The sequence below is a fragment of the Macrobrachium nipponense genome, chromosome 44 (assembly GCF_015104395.2).
Source record: "Macrobrachium nipponense isolate FS-2020 chromosome 44, ASM1510439v2, whole genome shotgun sequence".
Classification (NCBI taxonomy): domain Eukaryota; kingdom Metazoa; phylum Arthropoda; class Malacostraca; order Decapoda; family Palaemonidae; genus Macrobrachium; species Macrobrachium nipponense.
The window spans coordinates 20,355,992-20,376,860 of NC_087221.1; the positions used below are offsets into that span (position 1 = coordinate 20,355,992).

The following is a 20,869-nucleotide window of genomic DNA, read 5'->3' on the forward strand; positions in this document are numbered from 1 at the left end:
AAGAGAAGCACTCTCTGAGGACGCTTTTTCGATAGCGGTCTGAGCAGGCTGTCTATATACAGCACCTGCTGAAGGGACGCCTGACCGGGGGGAATTCTCCACAACCTCCGTACGGCTTTCGACTTTCCTTCTCCTCTGGGCTTGGGAGCTTGGAAGAGGTCTAGGCCTGGGAGCGTCGCAGAGACGGTCCGACGCCCCCTCCACAACACTGGGGACACTCACTTCACTAAAATCACTTTCACAGTCCTTACCTTTCATGGTAGCCATTTTGGATCTCATCCTGTGAAGAGTAGCCTTCAGTTCAGCAATTTCCGATGCCGAATCTGAATGTACGGACCAGTGAGGGTCCTGATACAGAATCATAATTAGAGAAGAGTTAGAATTATCCAAAGGCTCAATAGGCCTTGTACTACTACCCGCAATCTTAGATGCAGCCCTTCTGACTCTATCCCTTTCTAACTTCTTCAAGTAAGAAGTTAGAGTCTTCCATTCCTCAACATTCAACCTCTCACACTCATGACAGGTGTTAGAAAATAGAACAATCAAAACCCTACATTTGCGACATACAGTGTGAGGATCAACCGAAGCTTTCGGTATCCTCACCTTGCAGCCTACATTCACAAACATTCTCACACAAACACTTGAATCAGACATTCTGAAGAAAATCAAAAGCAAGTCCAAATCCAGTCCACAGTAGCGAATGCCAAAACAACGATCCAGGTACGTCACCAAAAGTCCACAAAAGATGATCAATTGTCTAGAAAAGCAAATTCCAGTCAAGAGGTGGCAGCAACGATGTTGATACCACCGGCGACAGAAAATATATGAGTAGAAAACGGGAATGGTTCCTAGTCCTGCCGCCCAGGGCAGGCCGGTAGATCACCTGACCTACCTGTAGCGAGTGGCGCGAACAAATTTGAATTTCTGTCGGGGACGACGGAGTCTTAGCTATGTATATATCTGACAGGTAAGTTGATTGTATGAAACATTTGATTGTATCTACTTTAGAAATATCTGTAATTTTTCAGGGTAATTTGGTTGCAAAAAAGGGATAATATACATGAATTAAAATGACAATTTGTCGAAAATTGCATTTTTCCTAACTATACAAACCTGAGGTCCTTTAACAATAGGAAGTAGCTAAGCGGCAGCTGGAACGGTCGTAAGCTTCGAACAAGGGAGAACTACGGTAGTTAACTGCTTGTCGATCGTCGCGCGGCGGTAAACAAATCACTTTTGCTTTGCGGCCCATGCAAAATACGCAGAGTGAGGGGTGGCATGAGGAGGACTGTATGTTAAAGGACCTCAGGTTTTGTATAGTTAGGAAAAATGCAATTTCGACAAATTGTCATTTGTTCCGATACGTAATACAAACCATCGGTCCTTTAACAATAGGAAGACTCACTTCTTGGTGGGAGGAATCTGAGTCTTTTGATGAACAGACTGGTGTTCGTCCATCCCTGGAATGCCTCCCTGGTCGTAAGAGCGAGGGAGGGGATCCAAGCCTCTGTCCGATTGATCGGGTGTGCACCGCAGGATCAATGGTCAGACATCTGGGCCGAGTACTAAGAGAGAGGCAAGAAGCGTATCTCTTCGTACCAGCAAGCAAGAACTTGTTCCTGTTTGCAAGAGGCAAACATAAAGTATGGGTTGTCTCAAGCTGGCATCCACTTCCTCCCCCTTGTTGGAGGAAGTGGTGGATATACGCTCCTATCCCTAGTGAAAGGGATAGGATGGGGCTCTGTTGAGTAGCTCACCTGCATCTTGTCCTTATCCAGCAGGGTGACGACCGTGTCCCTCTAACCACAGGTAGAGGAAGAAAAAGATGGGAAGAGGAGCCAGTCACACTCTCATTCACCATCCATCTTACGGTCACACTAGGACTCGATGCTGTTCAGCCTGCGAGGGTCTGGGTTCGCTACACAACGTGTTGAGCAGCCACCACGGGTCCCAAGGAAAAAGATCCAAGGACCTGTGGGCAATATCCCGAAGGTAGAAGGAAGGGCATGTGGTCTGGTTGGACCAGACCCTGCCTTCAGTACCTGCGCCAAGGAGAAGTTCTTGTGGACAAGGCAGCATCTCCTTCGCATCGAAGGCGGTGAAGTCCATTAGGGAGGGGATTGTGAACGACTCGAACCAATCGTCAGGGACCGAAGGGTTCTGAGTCCTTCGCTACGAAGTTTCGGTACGAAATCGAGCGTCACGGATCCCCATCCCCTGGGTGCCTGACTTCGCAGGAGAAGTCATGCAGTTCCTCAGAGGAAAAGAAGGAAATAGTCGCATGACCTATCCCTCTTCTCTACTTCGGTGATGTCCAGTACCCATACTGGGTCTGTCCGTTAGCAACGAAGTCTCTCGCAATCCTCCTATCCCCATGCAGCGAAGTTCTCGGTAGTGGATAGGACACCGACACTCCATGGTGGGTGTCAATGGTATGGGTTACTGTGACAAGCTATTAAAACGAAGTAATGGTTGCTGTGTAACAACCGAACTAAGTCAACAGCGTAATTCGTAACTGACTCCGGCGCTCTGACAGCTGACCGACTGACTGCGTTCGGTAGGAGGCAAGTTGTCAAAGCATCCGAGTAAGTCACGTGACCTTCGCCTTTTAAAGGGTTATGCCGAGAGACCAAAACAAATGATGTATTTGTTTGTCACCAATGCCGGACAGCGAGGTGATGATTCTCTTAAGGCATGTACCCAACAGGCGAAAGTCAATTGCCTTCTAGAGACCGAGGTCCCTGAAGGTAAAACATCTCATGTTTGTTGAATCTCAGCTAAGGAGAAACAACACTATGTACCGTTGAAGACGAAGGTAGATATTGAATGCAACCTACGTCTTCACATATGAATCGAGAGAAGGATCTCAAGATTCATAACCTGTGCTTACAAATGACTGAAAACGCTACCGCTATTTCATTGCTGTCGTGAGAAGTCGTAGTTGCAATGAAAGCTGGGGCGTTCTTCGGTAATGAAAACACAGGTGAAAGCCGCCTGAAGAACTGCTTCTCATGGGCTGAACATTTGGAGGTAGAGCTGTCAGGTCGGAGAGTAGGCGATGTCTTCTGACACATCTTGTAATTCGGGTTGAACAATGAACAATTGTACACCTACGAATACGAGATATTTTGAAGACAAACTCAGATGTCTGCAAAATCATTCGCATTATCGCAGTGCGATGCAGCGGGAGACTTGTACAGACTTCTGTTACCGTGCGGTAAACAGAAAGATGAAAGAGTCCAAGAGATATCTCTGTTGAAAATTCTCGCAATGTCGAAGGCGATGGAATCCAGCGTCACCGCAGTAGATGGTCCTTCATTATTGCGAGAATCCCCGTTAATCAGAGAGCCTAAGTCCATGATTGTTAGGCAGAGATACGGTTCGGTAGTCAATCAAGCAGGGGAGAGAGGAGACATAACATGACCGTGAATCTCGGAGGCCCAGCTGATACTGAGCTGCTATGAGGCAGTTCAATACGCAGTGGTTGAGCCTGCTGACTCGTCATCCTGAGTTGCCAGGTAATCCATTATTCCACGAAGGAATGCGTTCGGCTAGAAACTACCGAGCATAAAAGATATCTCGGCAATTATATTTAGGCGAAACGAATTTCGGTAAATATAAAAGTTGAAATGGTGTTGTCGTGACAAAACCATAAGTATATAAAATTGAAACTGAAAACTCCTGGGAGGTTGCAGGCAACCCCGAGTTGCAGTTCAATTAGAATACTTCTCGTCTAAGTCGCAATCCGTAGAATAACTAGGATATGCGCCTACCCCTCGGACAAGTCAACTGCTTAGCAGAATCAGGTCGCGAGGTTAATATACGTAGTATATTTGTAGGATTCTGAACAACGATCTCCATCCTAAATTCTTTCCTTCAAGAAAACAAAATAAGGATTGGAGATCGACCACCTTCGTTCTCTATCAAAGAGAGTGAAGGAGAAGTCTTCCTCGAAGGAAAGCTTCAATGTGAACAGAATACTAAGACGATAGTTCAAAAAATAACAAGCCAAACTGGATATTTCCCGTCCGAATCTCCTCTATTCCAGGTTGGTCGCCTACTGTGAGATAGTTTCTTTCAGCAGCAGTCTTCTTCACAATGCTAGAAATTCCAGGAATTCGAGCATAGGCGAGGTTCCCGATTATCGTGTACATATCGGGGGATTCTCGTCTCGCTCACTTTGGACCGTGGTCTCGCGTAAGTGTTTGAAGATCGTAAAAAACTCGAACACTCTGAATGCGCTAGAAATTCCGTAAAATTCTAAGCAGTCTGCGAAACCCCCACCGAATTCGTCAAACGATATCGGCTGGTGGTCCTCTCGATTCCCGTAGAAATCGAGAATGGAGCAGGATTCCTCCTCAACGACCGGGGCTTACGTCAGGTAGGACCCGAAGGTCCCCCCGGTAGCGCAGTCACCCGCACGTGGGATCCGACAAGAATCTCTGTAGATCCTTCCCCTTTCCCTCGTAGCAGTAAGGGAGAGAGGGAATGGGGAAGGAATTGGATACTCGCTCGCCTTCCCAGTGGAACTAGCAGTTGGAGAAGAGTAGGAGCAGCCATCGCCTTGCGGCGATGGCCTCTCAGAGTATGGGAAAACGTATCGTCAGGAGAAAAACGTTTTCCCGCGGAGGGTTACGAACTCTCACTGTAGGTAAGGGTCTGCCGCACTGTGAACGTCGTCTGGGTGGGGCTGATCGACACCTGACAGGAGAGAGCCGATACCGTCCTGCGACTCATTCCAGTCCTCGTCGAGGTCGAAACCTCTCAGGAGGACCGAAGGAGTATTAAATACAGTGTCCGAAGACACGTAGAAAACGCCGCTGTCGCAGTAGAGGAGGTGGAAGTAGCTTGATCGACCGGTCCAGAACTGAGAGAGCCTTCTTGTCCGGAGACGAGACACTGGTTCGAGACAGAATCGGCAAGCTCCGATCGCGGCAGACCCACCGTCGGTTTGGGTTCCCTCTCGGGCCCCAAAACGACTCGAGCAGAGACGTGGGCTCTGCTGGTGGGAGCGGCAATCCTTCCGCAGGGTCATTATGCTGACGAATCAGCTTAATGACTTCTGCAAATTCCTCTGTATCTCGGGAGTAACCGCGTCTTGCGGAGTAGGACCGTCCAGTCCCTCCAACAAGAACAGATCCCTAGATACTACTCCTTCAGAAGGAGGAAGAGCGGCAGACCCCTGACGGTCGCCTCCAGCTAATTGCGCGTATGTCCTGGTCGGTCCTAGAACCGTGCCTGGTCCCATACGGCGTCATAGCGGGGTCGCGAGCGGCGCACCTCTCGCGATCAATCATAGGTACCCTCGCTCCTCCCGGCGTAAGCCCGAGGAGGTTGAAGGTACAGGAGAGGCAGACCTGACGCTCCCCCCCTAGCTCGCTGGCAGGACAGCGTGCTTGGAGGGCTGCTGCTGATCGTCAACCCGCGGTGAGGCGATCGAGCAGCATGCCTAGCCTTGCCGCTCGCCTGAGGCGAGAGGCTTGGCTGAGAACGTCGACGCTGATCTCTAGCGTCAGGCGAGCTGTTGCTGGTTACCGTCTCCGCCCGTCCCGATGGGAGCGGCGTCAGGTGACCTGCTAGGCTCGCTGTCACGGTGAGACCGGCGAGCGTCCTCTCGGCGCGTCGAGCCGCTGGTACCAGCCGTGGCTGGTACCAGACCGCCGCGGGGACCCTTTCCTCGCCTCAACCCGTTATGGGAGAGGCAGACCTGACGCTCCCCCCTCGCTCGCTGGCAGGACCAGCGTGCGTGGAGGGCTGCTGCTGATCGTCAACCCGCGGTGACAGGTCGAGCAGCAGGCCTAGCCTTACCGCTCGCCTGGGGCGATTGGCCCGGCTGAGAACGTCGAGACCGATCTCTAGCGTCAGCGAGCTGCCGCTGGTCACCGTCTCCGCCCGGTCCCATCGGGAGCGGCGGACGGGTGACCTGCTAGGCTCTGTGTCGCGTCGAGACCGCCAAGCGTCCTCTCGGACGCGTCGAGTCGCTGGTACCAGCCGTGGCTGGTACCGGCGGCCGCGGGGACTCCTTCCTCGCCTCAACCCGTGGCTGGTCAGCGACCGTCACGTTAGCCCGAGCAGCCAGTTGATCGCTGCCGAGAGCGTACCACTGGCCTGGCGAGAGTCGTGTGCACGACTCTCGCCAGTCTTCTGCTCCGCGCCGCTGTCTTGACGGCGAGCGAGCTCGGGCGTCAAAACTTTGGCTGGACGGTCTTCTTGGAAGAGCGTCCACTCGGTGCTTCTCGCGAACGAGAAGCGGCCGAGACGGAACCTGGTTTAGCGGCAGACCCCGCTAGCAACCCAAGCGGTGAGGACGCACCAGCCGAGGCTGGTGGCCCTCTGGTCCCCGTCGACTTCTTCTTTGCAGAAGAAGCGACGGGCCCCGTTCCCGAAGGAAACAGGAGGACCAGCAGAAGAGCTCCCCAGCTCGCCTGAGCGAGCCGGGCCCTTAGAAGATCCCGAAGGAGTCTTCTTAGGGGGGAAGGAGGCAACCTTCTTCTTCTTCGGCTGTTTGGCCTTAGAAGTCGAAGGGGAAGGAGAGGCAGCGGACGACGAAGAAGACGACGAAGACGACGACGACACCTTCTTCCTCTTCCTCTTCTTCTTCGCCAGGCTCCGCAGGACAGACGTCAGGTCTTCCATCCAGGAGGGAGCCGGGGCAGTTGCCGAAGCAACAGGGCCCGACTGCACCTGTCCGGAAAGACCTGAGACTGTGACAGCATCACCAACAGCAGGAACAACAGGAACAGGTCCAGGAACAGCAGGAACATCTGAAAGTGAATGAGCAGCAGGCACCTGATCTGAAAGGGAATGAGCGGCTGGGACAGCAACAGGTACGGCAGGCACGGCAGGTACCACAGGAGAGGACAGGCGTCCTGTCGGCAGCTACCGTCATCCTCGGCACTGGCGGCAGGTCGAGGGGGGTACTCTTTGGGCAGCGGCAGTCCGGGGTCGGCAATACAAAGAACCCAGGTGGCGGTGGCACCGTCCTGATTGGCACGGCAGGAATTGGTTCTGGATTGTAGCCCGTGGGTGTTACCGACATGACATGTGGTGTGTACACCAGGTGCGGTGACATCTCATATGCTGGTGTCGAGATTGTGGTTGTTGTAGTGGTTACCACCGTATCATGAGTGACCACTGCCGACCCCGCCAACCGCTGAATCAACCCCTGCAGTCCCAGCGACTCCCACACCTGTTCCAGGTCGTCCTCGCTGATGGCAAACCTGCGGAAGCAACAGTCGGGTTAGTTAGAGGGCGGGGCTTTACCCTCTGGCCTGGGGGGCAGGGGGAGAACCCCAACCCCCCCAGAGCGGTACGGAAAGTACCCCGAGCTACATAAACTGGACGTCCGTTACCAAAGGAGTCACTGGACTTTACCGATGACTTACTTGTGTCCTCGTACAGCAACCACTGCGCCTCTGACGAATGCATACACGTTACACAGGGCTCGTTTCGGGAGCACTCTCGCCCCCGACAACGAGTACAAACCTCGTGAGGATCTACATCTACATCCAAGGTCGTCTCCCACGGATGTAGCACCTGCGGTAACATAGATAGATTAGTAAGAGGGGTTCCCTCACGCACGGGGGGAAGACATGCCCCACCCCGAACGCAAGGAAGACCCCAAATACAAAATACAATGAAGAAGCTGAGCGGGGGGCAGGAAGGAAGACGAAGAATCGGCTACCAAGGGAGTCGCGGGAGAGCTTTCCGACGACTTCCTGGCAGACCTTCGCTTCCCCCACCCCCGCACAGCAGTGAAAAGTAATATGAAATGAAACAGAATACTGCCCTTGCGATTCACTTCATAGAACTTAAAGGAGAAAAGATCAATTCCGAGTAAGAACGGAAACTTGATCTAGTAATATGATGCTATCATAAAAATATATATGAAAATGAAACAGAATACTGCACTTGCGATTTCATTTCACATAAAAATCGTAAGGATCAATTCCCGGGTAAGAACGAAAATTGATCCAGATTAAATTCATGCAATCAATAAATGAAAATGAAAAGAATATTGCAATTGCGAATCCACTTTCATTGCATTGTATTATACAAAAATTAAAAGTTCGTGCCGAGCGCAGTCACACTCTCGGTAACGAACGCACAGGGCAAAAATATAATGAAAAAAGTACTTACATTTTTCAATTACACCCACTTCGCCCAAATACATGACTCGGCGCGAGCGCGCCCGCCCTCGGCACCGAGACATAATTCAAGGGTTCATAATTAAGTATGAAAATGAAAACAGTACTTACAGTTTCATTTCAGTCAAACAAACCATTAGTAGAAAACACAATATAAACAAACAAAAAGCATACGACGATGAAGCGGGCAGAGAGCGATGACGAACACGTCCTTTCACACCCGCGGCCGAAAGCAAAAGTGATTTGTTTACCGCCAGCGCGCACGATTAGGACAAGCAGTTAACTACCGTTCTCCCCTTGTTCGAAGCTTACGACCGTTTCCAGCTGCCGCTTAGCACTTCCTATTGTTAAAGGACCGATGGTTTGTATTACGTATCGGAACAATTAAAATTTTTAAATAACAAAGTAAATTTAAACTAAATATGAGTAAAGTAAACAATTTAGGGAATAAAACTTTGCAGTTTCGTCGTCTGCTGTCCGTAACTGTGTTTGTGGCGCGCGCGCGCTAGGAACCAGCAACAGCAACGGGTTTAAAGTGCAATGTGGAGTGAACTGAGACCAAAATGTGTATAATAACAATCAAATAAGCACTGTGGAGTTTCAGTTGTGATGGCAGTAAGGATAAAAACCACCGATTACAAGGTAAGAAATGGAATTCAGTCCAAACAAACCATGACCCTGGGAATAAAAAGTTTCATACTTTCAGTAATATAGGCAACAAAATGTTGTTTTATTGTGCTGATTACAACTGCAATCTTGAATAAGATCAATAAACGTTACATACATATGCTAACATTGTTCAAATGATTGCTGGGAAAGATGATTTTCGTCACTGTTCAAAACCTGTACATCCCACGGTAGCCGCCATATTGGATTTCAAAACTGCCTTGAAAAAATATTTTACGAAGAGCGTCACATGCTTATTTTAGTTCGTATGGGGCTTTCATATATCACATTATGTTGACGAAACTTCAATCTTTTGAATAGTATGCTTGGAGTTGTAATTGTATTCTTGTTTCACCATTTAAATATCGAGTGAATAAGACCTGTACACCATGATAAGGGTTGGTAGTCGCTGGTGTTTTACCCTATGTATATATACTACAAATAGATACGCTAATTTCACTTATTTCCCCGGCTTTGTGTAAGGTTGGAGGGTAAACACATACCAATTGACAACACTGATAAACAACTGAAAAGCGCAAAATGCCGCAAAGAATGCCATAGTCCCCTTGAATAGGTACAAATAAGTACTGGTTAGAGGTCGGGTTTACGATTGTTGTGATGAAAGTGCCCCAGCGTCTATGGGTACAAGTGGTGTGGGGATTTAGCACAGGAAATGGGAAGTTTGTTGACACAAGCGACTCTGCAAACATCGAAATGGGGTCAATCTTCTAAACTTTTTTAAAAGTAAGTAAAAAAGTTTAAAAAATAAGTAAAAATTTCGAAAGCGTTTTGAGGTAGTGTGCACTGCGTTGGCCACACTTTTCATAAGCCTCTGTTTGAATCTTAAAATATGGCCTTAATTTCTAACTTTGGAGAAAATACTTACTTCGAAAGGAGATTAGAGGTCTTGAGTTCCTGTTATCACAACCAACAACTCATGACTGATGACCATCTCTGGTGTCAGGACGTGTTAAAGTACTTTTTCGGAGGGTGGCCTAAACTGCGGTAGTCGGTGAGTTGGCCAATCCACTCGGTTGTTTACCCTACCTACCTAATGTTCAGTAAAAAACATTTGGTTAATCTAAGTAATAGGCTAGTGACTTGGAAGGGACACAACTCTTTCTTAGAATTACCACTAGCCCTATGGGCTACCGAGTAGCCTAGGTAGGTAGCTACCGTTATAAGCTAAAGTATGGTCACACTCATGTGTCACCGCGTAGCGTATGGGAGGTTGGCTACCATACCTAGGTATAGTAGCTAGTAGCTAGGTAGCTACTAGAAGCCAACATGTCTGGTTTCCTTTGTGGAAATTAGCATCAGGTTTGGCTGAGAGGCTTAATTGTCCAGCAGAAGACTACACGCAAAACTGACAATCAAGGAAAACTTTGTCATCCTACAAAACAGCGTGAGGTTACTAACCAGTACGGCCTTATCTTGCTCCGTCACTTTACTGGTAGGCTTCTTAGAAAATATGTGTCCCATTCTTTGAACTGTGACAGTTAGCCTTACGCTGTGATAACTCCACGAACCACTCTTCAAGAATATGGAGAATAAACAAGATGATTTTAATCGTCTGTCGTCGTTGATTGATGCTTTTAACAGAGCGAATAACACACTCAACGTGATGTAGATTTGTGAAGTCAGCTGATATAATGTAAACAAAGATCGTGTTCAAAGAAAACGTAATTTTAGGGGTGACATGAATAAATATTCTTTTGCAAAACCTGAAACTGTCCAAAGGCATTCGATTCGAGATTTCTGATTATCTCTCCGTCTTAGAATATGCAGATTTGAACCATTATTTTTATATGTATTGAAATGCGCACCTAATGTTTTACTTTTCACTAGTAATAATACTAGACACAAAACATATAGTATGACAGCCTAACTACAAAGATGAGCATATGTGTGAGCACGTGTGTATGTGTGTATTTAGAGAGGAAGGGGGAGGGGGCCCAGATGCGAGATGGAAGTGTCTTAGGAAGATATTTAGCGAAATAAATGAGAATAAATATTGAAAGATTCATACCCATAAGACATTGGAACAGGAATGATCTACACCTAATATGACAGTGAAACCATACCTCAAAGAGTAGTACACTACTATAAGTGCTCCGCGTTTTTTCCTTATTTGGCCAGAACATTGTCATGACTAATCGTTACCCTGAGCTGGATTCCGCCAGACCTACTTGCACGAGCACTATGAAAAGTCTCATGACGTTGGAGGCAGTGATGATGATGAATTTAAAGAAATGACAGGTTTTGAAGAAAAGGTGGAATAATCCTAAGTGATAAAACAATGCTAAAACAAAAGGATAAACTCCCAATATGGAAGAAAATGTCTAAATTATATGGTATAACTGAAGACTACTACCGCACCCCTAGTATCAAATCCATTCGCCCCAGATGGGGCGGATCTACTTCGTCGGTAGTTGATGAGCCCCAACTGCTCATTATATTTATTGAGCTGTTGCGCCGCAACTCACATTTAAAAAAGAATATTACGCAATGGATGCAATAAAAATAGTTTTCATATATAAAAAATTCTTTATTACATACTCGTCATGAAAACCTATATATTGCATATTCGACAAATATAAGTTCTTGTGCCACAAATCCTTTTCTAAAGGAACTCAATTTGGGAGATAAAGTTATTAGACACATAGGATGTAGTAATAACAGTTTTAAATTCTTTATTCTTTATCACAAATAGTGGCGCTCTACAGAGCCTCTAAATATGAAATAGAGAAGACTATATAAAATATTGTAAACACTAACCTCTAAATAAAAGGAGAGGATGAAAAGATTAGAACGGTACAAAATAGGAACATTAGACAAGCAGTTGCATTGGCGACAGATCTCCATTAGTGTAGTACTACCTATCCCAGCAATTATGCAAACGGAACTGGAGTGTCCTATATGATTTTCTCTGGATGCGCTTCATTTGGCTGGGTCGAATTGTTTGAAATTATTCGTTCGTAACCTCATTTGGCTGGGTCGAATTGTTTGAAATTATTCGTTCAGCCATTGATCCGAAGTCAACTTATGTACTATAGTATTTGCATGAGAGTTGCGGAGCAACGACTTGGTTGTGGGCACATCAATTTCCCCACAAGTAGATGTGTCCCTTATGGGGGGAATAAACTTGGGGAACATCGTCACTGGGGCGGATGGACCTGCTATCAGCTTAGATACATCCATCAATATAAACAAATGAAACAAGATAGTATACTAAAACATAAACAAAGGACAGTGAATAGCTAGTCGGTTCGGCGACCGGCAAGAACCAGGACGCTGTAGCAGTCTTCGATTTTTACCAGTCATTAAAATGTGATTCGTAATTATTAATTTTGCCATTTACTTTCTACCCCCTTTTCCATGCCCCACGTGTACGCAAGGGTATATGTAGTATTTTACCATGAATGGTTTTTCGTTTTCTTATTACATTCTTTAGCGTTTTCTATGTTATATATTATGTGGTATACTAAAACGTTCTAAGGATACGTCCACAGACTGGAAACAGATGGAGGTGAAATGTCCAAACTCCACAAGTAGGTCGGCGGGGCGGGGGTGGTGGGGGGGGGGGGGGCGGGGGCGCAGTCTGAAAATTATACGGTTGTATAATCTGAGCGAGTAAAGCGATCCTATGCAGCTCAGCTGGGGGCTTCGGGCGGGCGCAGTAGTAAGGCCCCCACCGAGAAATTTAATGACAAATATGAATGTATGGATGATATTAAGGGAAAAGGAATACTGACTTATCAGTGTTAGTCAGTCAACAAGTTTTATGAGTCCACAATTTACAGATTGACTAAAATACGGTACTTTAAGCTTAGGCCATGAAGTGTAAACAGGCTGATAGGTGAAATACCAACAATCAATTAGCAAGGCAGTTCCTGACCGAAATTATGGGGAATGTGTTATATGTTGGAAGACGCTTGTCTAACAGTGTATCGCTTATGGTCTATAACATATCGCTACCATTTTGTTAGGTTTAATGTTAAAACTTAATATATTTGTAGAGAAATGATGTCTCATAAGAAAATCAAAGGCTTAGAATGGAAGAAAAATAATAATAAACTCAAGGGCAACTGCTGCAAGCGTTGTCGTTGGCCGCGTTTGTCGACTTCATTTGTAAACAATGGGATACGCCAGTCAAAATTTAAATGAACAATTAATATGACCACGAACCTATGGAAAAATTTTATATGTTGCCCCCCTCCCCCTGAATAAAGAGTGGGGGATATGTCTCCCGTCCCCTCCTCAGATGACGCCATGAAACCCTTCATATAACATCTGAAATTCTTCAGATGTTAGAGTGCTGTATCGATCCTACGCGCAATCTATCTGTAATTGTTGATCATCTAGAATCGACCCCGGTGCCTCTTGTGTCGGTTCCCATACAGTAAAAATAAACAGCACACGCTTTCCTCAATCTGTTAAAGAAATTTGTTAAAGAAATCCCAACAACGAATGATATACCAAAGCATTCCACATTCCTTATCAGAATACGAAGTCACAGATATTGGTATATAGTACGTATATGTGAGCTCTAAATATCGAGAGAACGGGAATGCCTTACTGAACGTCAACACCTTCAACGTCTTCTCAACTGACCAAGGCAAAACCATTAAAAAGAAGGGAAAAATTAAGCCCCCATAGGGAAATAATCACGCACCATCTACTCATGATCCCTCGAGTCTACCAATTCAGATGCCTCTTCCGAATACGTGTCAGTGTCTATATTGGTATGACTACATGCATCTCTTCAAGTGGATATCGTGTCACCTGACATGTATGTCTTTTGTTTCGACTTGTATGGGGCGAACAAGCAAGATCACATCATCTTTCAACGTCGATTTGCATAAAGGGTGGGGGTTAACATTGTGACTTGTTAATTGTACACAAAATCTTCACTGTTCTTTGAGCAGGGATATCAGTAACTTTAAGGAGTATCACATCTCCCGCTGATCTGACTCTCATCCGAATGGGAGGTTCCACCATTACCTGGAAAGGTGAGTTGTCAAAGTGGCTTTATAGATAGACTAAAATCTATAGCACTGTAAGGCAGATCTTTCGTTGTTACAGTAATCCAACTGTAACCTGCTGCTATTTTTTTTATATGAAATAACTGAATTTAGGTGAATCTGAGATAGCTTGCCATAAAAAATAAAATAAAACTTAGAAAAGTCTGCAATATCCCTGACGTTCAGAATAAAAAATAGACAGAATATGCTGCAAGCTGGGAAACAAAGGCCACTGGTCTGATAGACTGAAAGTGTGTTTATATAACCCTATTGCTTTTAAAATAATTTTCATTAAAAAGAATCATGAAACACTGCCGATACAATTTTCACCTTGCGAAGAGTGAGGTTTTTGCTTCATGCTGTTAACAGGATCGCGCGAAAAAAAATATCATCCGTGGCAGGTACCAAGTGATTAAATTTGGGAGAGACCCGGATCTGGAAAAAGGCTTCTTGGTGGAAATGTATGAAAGTGGAGTCTGGATGCTGATTGCATATGAAAGAGGAAGCTTGGAAACGCTTAAGATGATTTTTTCGTGAGCATAATGCGTAATGAGGAGTGAAAGCGTGAGAAGTGTCAAAATTTAAAGGAGAGGTAAAAAGTTTTGTGTAGGGAAAAGATAATACGCTGTCTTGAGGTGGCTAGGTCATATTAAGAGAATGAAAAACTGTGGGTTACAGATGCGCAATAAAGGGAATGAAAGTATTAGAAAAGATTACCTTTAATATTTTTAACAAATAGAAGTACGTGAAGCAGCTTGCATTAAGGAAGTTTTCTGCTCAAGGAAATTCACTATTCAACCACATACAGGGTGTATGTGGTAGTGATCCTTTTATTTTTTCTTTAGATGCACCAACCTTTGTTGGAGAAGGTGGCTTACCTCTGAACATACATACATACATACATACATACATACATACATGGGCTCCTAGTAAAATCAAGATTGGAATATAAAATACTTCTTACAGTCTTTAAAGCACTAAGATATGGTAAAGCAACATATCTATGAAACTGCCCAAGTTTCTTTAGGCCCTGAAATGAATACTGTGACCAGACATGCAAGTGAAGCATATAGGCTGTTTGAACCTAAAACAAATTGTAAGTCAGTTGAGAAAGCATTTGACCATTGCACACCAAGACTAGTATACAACAAAATAGCTACTGCCTGAAATGAAGATCACACAAGAAGAAGCAAATTTAAAAAAGAATAAAGACTCTCCCATTCTTCAGGAGCTACGATACTGACGAGAAAACACGAACAGACAATAATTATAAAATATAAGAAGCAACTTATTTAGAAAACGCATAAGGACCCACCAGAGAGAGAGCATCATCCCTGTGGAGGGCTGTACATAAAACCAAAGTCAACAAAGTGCGTAAAGTAAACATACATACATACATACATACATACATACATACATACATACATACATACTGTAACGAATCCTTTAGTCGTTACCTTTAAATACTTTTTAAAGGTTCTTTCATCCGCTCTAAAGTGGCCGGAACCACAATGAATAAACTAACACCCAGAGGGTGGAACCACCTGTGAAGGAATTCCGGACACAAATAGTATACAAAAGGCTTGGTGAAAATACACAAAGTTTCAATATTATTATATTATATAATAATAAATCTTGCAAAGTAAAGATCCCGAAAAGTGAATTTTGGCCAGAATAAGATATTTAACGTATAACTAAAAGCCTAACCCTATACACAGCTTGAATCTAATAAAAAAACACACACAATACACCTAATTAAACCTAATAATAAAACATACCATGATAATTACAAAAATTCGGCACCCTTACCATACAGCAACCATGATAATCTAATGGTAGCACAAGCTGCCCAGTTGTAGCCCCCCGGGATTACCAGCGAGTCAACGCAAGGTTTGATGTGTCGGTTCGCTTCCAGAGCTAGCACGGGCTAGCGACGTCAAAAAATATATATAGTGTATATATATATATATATATATATATATATATATATATATATATATATATAAAATATATATATATATATACATATATATATATATATATATATATATATATATATATATATATATATATATATATATATATATATATATATATATATATATATATATATATATATATATATATATATATACATATAAATATATATATATATATATATCTATATATATATATATATATATATATATATATATATATCTATATATATATATATATATATATATATATATATATATATATATATATATATATATATATATATATAGATATATATATATATATATATATATATATATATATATATATATATATATATATATATATATATATATTGAAGGTGATTAGGCCCTTACCAGCAGTAAGCTAATCAGCGAGCAAAGTAACGACTCTTCGAAGACAGTACGGCTGGCGTAAGCGGAAGACTGCAGGTATCTCAATAAAGGAACCAGCATAGGCGAAGGGTGGGGCGCCTTCTACAAGAACGCAGTCTGAAGAAGTGGGGCAAAGAGTGACTCCCACAAGGCACTGACGAAGTATTAGAGTCAGACGAGGCAAGGCAAGGAGTGCCTCCCACAAGGCACGCAGACAGGTGAGAGACAAGAGACCCACTTCCGAAACCTCCAGCTGAAGGGACTCCACAGGCAGAAGAAAAACATCTCAAGTGTTGACCAAGCAAGACAGGTGTTACAAAGCTCCTTTACAAGAAACAAGGAGCCTCCAACAAGTATAAGTCCACCATCATAGAAGTCATAGAACGCGATGCCTTCGTAATTCAGAAGAGCCGAATACAGACTGGCGAGTTAAATTCCGGCAAACTCTAATACTGTGCAGCCACGGGAGCCAGGCGAGAAAGGACACAAGCAGGCGAAGACTGCCAAATGGCCAATTACAAACATGGCAAATAAAAAGAAAACTCATGGATGCTATACCAATACAAATACAAAAATATCCCGTGGCGGAGAATAAAAAACAAAAATTTACTTTTTGCGCTCAAAACAAACATTTTCTTTACTTTAAAGGTCACGAAATTAATTGGAGATAGTATTACAATATTATATATACTATATATATTTATATATATATATATATATTATATATATAATATATATATATATATATATATCTATATATATTAATAATATATAGATTATTATATATAGATATATATATATATACTATCCTTGTCATTGTTGGGCAACAAATGCGTGTACATCCGTGAAAAGTTTAAACACTTCTGTGTTCATTAATGCATATAAATATCTTATCCTTCAAACCTTTATCACAAAATATATTTCAAAAGTGTTGAATAATCTGAAGAATATCCCAAGACGAGTGACAAATCAACTCCCCCAAGACACAAAAACCTTCCTTTTTCTTGAAGCGTGAAGAATCGCCACATGTGTTGTGTGATTCAGAAATACTAAGGACTTTCCTTTTCTGTTGTGTGATTAAAGTTATTTTATTTCTGAAGGACAGGAGATATTTTGTGGAAGGGGAAAGATACAGGCGCAGGGTAAAGTAACTTTTACATGTTTGAAAAATGACGGAGTTGATGAGGACTACGATACAACATCAGGATCTTTACGTATCGCTGTGGAAGCTGGCTCGATCTGCGAACAATATCCATTGACCACGAATCTATATAATGACTCATAGGATCGGAAAAAAATAGTCATAACAACAGCCAACATTCATAGAATTTATAAGACTCAAATCAAAACCCAAATCATGAGCGCCAGTTTCAGCTTCATGAAAAAAATGCTGATTCATATTGCAGCAAAAACGGCTCGTCGTAGAAATCATCAAGATTACACGTACTGGTACATAGACCTGTTTGCTAATCTCGAGCTGTTTATCCTGCTTAAACGTTCGTCTCAGGTCAAGAATATTCTACATGGGTATGGATGATACTTAGGTCTGACCGGGACGGTACATTGCGTCCCTCGAGTAAGGATTTACAATTTCGACCATCTCTCTTATTACTCCTATTTTTCACTATATGAACGAATTAGTCGATAACGAGAAATGAATAGAAGTATAGAGAAAGGCATGTTATTCTTAACATTACGGAAACGTCTTAGCTGCCTCTTGAAAAAAAGAATGCTCTTCGGAGTTTGTGAAAGGAAGCTTTTGGGGTTTCCTTGGAGGAGCCATGCACGAAGCAGGATAACTTTCAATGCTGCAAAATATCATATAATTATTTAAGGCGTTCAATTTCAGTTACGGGAAGGATTTTTTTTTTTCGCGATCAAATAGGGAACTATTGTACATTTGCAGATTTCAACCTTTCATTTTGCAAAAGAAACCGACATTTACGTAATTACAAAGGTAACAATCCCGAGTATAGGGAATTTATGTTTTTTACAGCATTTAAATGTTGACTTTCATTAAATAACAAAAAAGGGCTAAATATTGCTCTGGAATAGAGGAAGTTTTCATAATATTTTGCTTCTTTGGGAAATATTCTCCTCGTTCGTCGATAACTGAGCCAGAAAATAGAACGATGATTTTGAGGTTAGAAAGGAGTTTTAATCAACGGGCAAAAGTGATAAAAAAGAAAGGTAATGATTCCGGTATGCTTCCACAAGAAATTAATTCATTGTGCTTGAACAATATCTTTTCATCTGTGTACTTTTACAATCAGATTGAAATTGAGCCCTGAACCCCGTCTTTATAAATAATATGATGCCTTTCATGGACTTGAGAAGCGTAAACTTACCTGACCAGGAACTCAGGCTGACGTTAATGGTCCATCCCGCTATTCACTGGACCGGTGCCACGCTTGTGCAGACCTACTTTTTGCTATATCGGGAGCAACTACCGGATGGTGTGTGCGACTGGAGCACCTTCGACGTGGTCAAGTTCACTGCCATGGCAAAACAACCTTTCGCGGACGCTATCGACCCTTGAACTTGATCCTGATCCACTAACAAGATGAACTAGTCCATCTCGGAAGGAATGACCAGCTCGCCTTGAACTTGCACGCGATCACCCAGATTCCTTTACAGTTCGTCAAGAAGAATGCAGAGCGCGCTTCCAGGACGCTCCGAACCTTCGTGCGTTACTTGCGTGGAGTCGTTCATCCATTCAAGAAATGAGTGAGTAAATTAAAAGTTGTTGTGTTTCTTTTACTTCATTTCATTTTCCTTCTTGCGCTTTCACCGACACATGGATTCTGTCATGATTTTGGCTTTTCTCAAAATAGAAATAAGCAGAGACAAATCTTTCAACTATTGCCAACATGTTTATATTTTTATTAATTCTATAAAGAATTCTAGCAAGGAGTAGACATTGTTCTTAGTATAAATTTCAAATAATTTATTTACTTAAGGACACTCTATTGACACTGCTGATAGGAATAAACACATTTCTTTCTTTGAAAGCTGCCATCTACATTACAAAAGGAGCATAGTGATTCGGGAATGACTTAGCCAATAATTAGCAAAACGGGTTTGAAAACAGCTCCAAAATTTCTGGCCACTGCGGCACATTCTTTATCTTGATCCAGTGCGTCCCCTCTGCCACCAGCATTAAAATGAGATAACGTCAAAAATGTTTGTTCACGGACGAAGTAAAGTATATGTGTATATATAATTTATGTTCTTGTTCATATTTTTGTGTTCTGGTTCTGCGACTTACAAAGGAAAGCGAAGGATAATTACCGGTCACTTTTTGAGCCATAGAAAGAGAAGTCTGGGACTTTTATTTACGCGTTTACAAGGCGGGAATGTAACGCTCGTACATTTGTGCAATAATCTAGCGAGGCGTAAAATTTAAATTGGACACACCTTCCAAAGGTTAGTCTACGGAGTGCGGAAAACCAAATAATATTTTCCATTTCCAAAATGTGTTTAATTTTGAGTTTCTCTTTTGAATGGATTCCTTTTCACCGGCCTGTAGTTGTCTTCAGGAAAACCTTCTTAAGATTAGCGGGACTGACAATTAAAAGCCACAGTAGTATTAAAAATATATTTTTGTAGTACAATGTTAAAAATGACTGGGAGAGACTTTCGGATACAGCTCCGTATCCCTCTTCAGTATCCGAAAGTCTCTCCTGGTCATTTTTAACATTGTTCAAAAATATATTTCTAACACTACTGTCGCTTTTAATTGTCAATATTATAGCCTCGTTACGGAGGTTCCTTAGTTCATTAGCGGGATTGTTATTTGTTCAGGTACATTGCTCTAAACAAACAGGTGATGTTTCTAATTCAATTCGAAAAACATGACGAAATTTCTCTTGATGAAATAATTTTTTTTAGTGACTGGGAAATTCATAAAGTCTGCGAAATGCATTAGTACCAGTACCTCATTCATGTCCATTTCGCTATGAATAGTGAGAGGGTGATAGGGTGATGAGGTTCACAAAGCACTGTTTTAATACTGTACAGGTATATATATATATATATATATATATATATATATATATATATATATATATATATATATATATATATATAATTAGCGTATAGTTGGTGAGGGCCAAATTCCTAGCAGGTAGATTGAGAAGACTCGTTAGACTGAATAAAAACGAAGCACATATCACATTCACAAATCTTTTTTAGTTTAACAGTCTCAGAGACGTTAAAGGATTTCGCAAAATAGTTCAAAGATGACACTGGCAAATGCCGATGTTCAACAAAATAGGTTTATTCTTTTGTAAGGAAAATATGATTTCCGTCTAGATAAAAAACGTCACATTACTCAACAATACTCTTCAAGGACTTTTCCGTAATGTCATACATGGTGCATTTCCTGAGGAATAGCAGATACTTCAATGGTAGTGCATCTCGTTTATTCAAAATTAACAGCATAATAGCATAACCTAATACAGATAAAGTTATGCACACACACATATGTATATATATGTGTTTTTTGAGTGTTATTATAATTTCATGTTCTTTGTTGACTTGTGTGTATATATATATATATATATTATATATATATATATATATATATATATATATATATATGTATGTATATATAATATATATATATATGTATGTATATATATATGTATAATATATATAT

General features: G+C 42.6%; 1 protein-coding gene across 1 annotated transcript in view; it reads right to left on the bottom strand.

The window, feature by feature from the left end:
* The window catches only part of LOC135204070 (charged multivesicular body protein 6-A-like), a 71,501-nt gene extending 61,031 nt beyond the window's left edge, over positions 1–10,470 (bottom strand). The window contains exon 1 of the mRNA XM_064234052.1: positions 10,233–10,470. Coding sequence (XP_064090122.1) covers positions 10,233–10,295 — 63 coding nt within the window. The 5' untranslated portion in view covers positions 10,296–10,470. The remainder of the gene's footprint in view (positions 1–10,232) is intronic.
* Between the last annotated feature and the right edge of the window lie 10,399 nt (positions 10,471–20,869).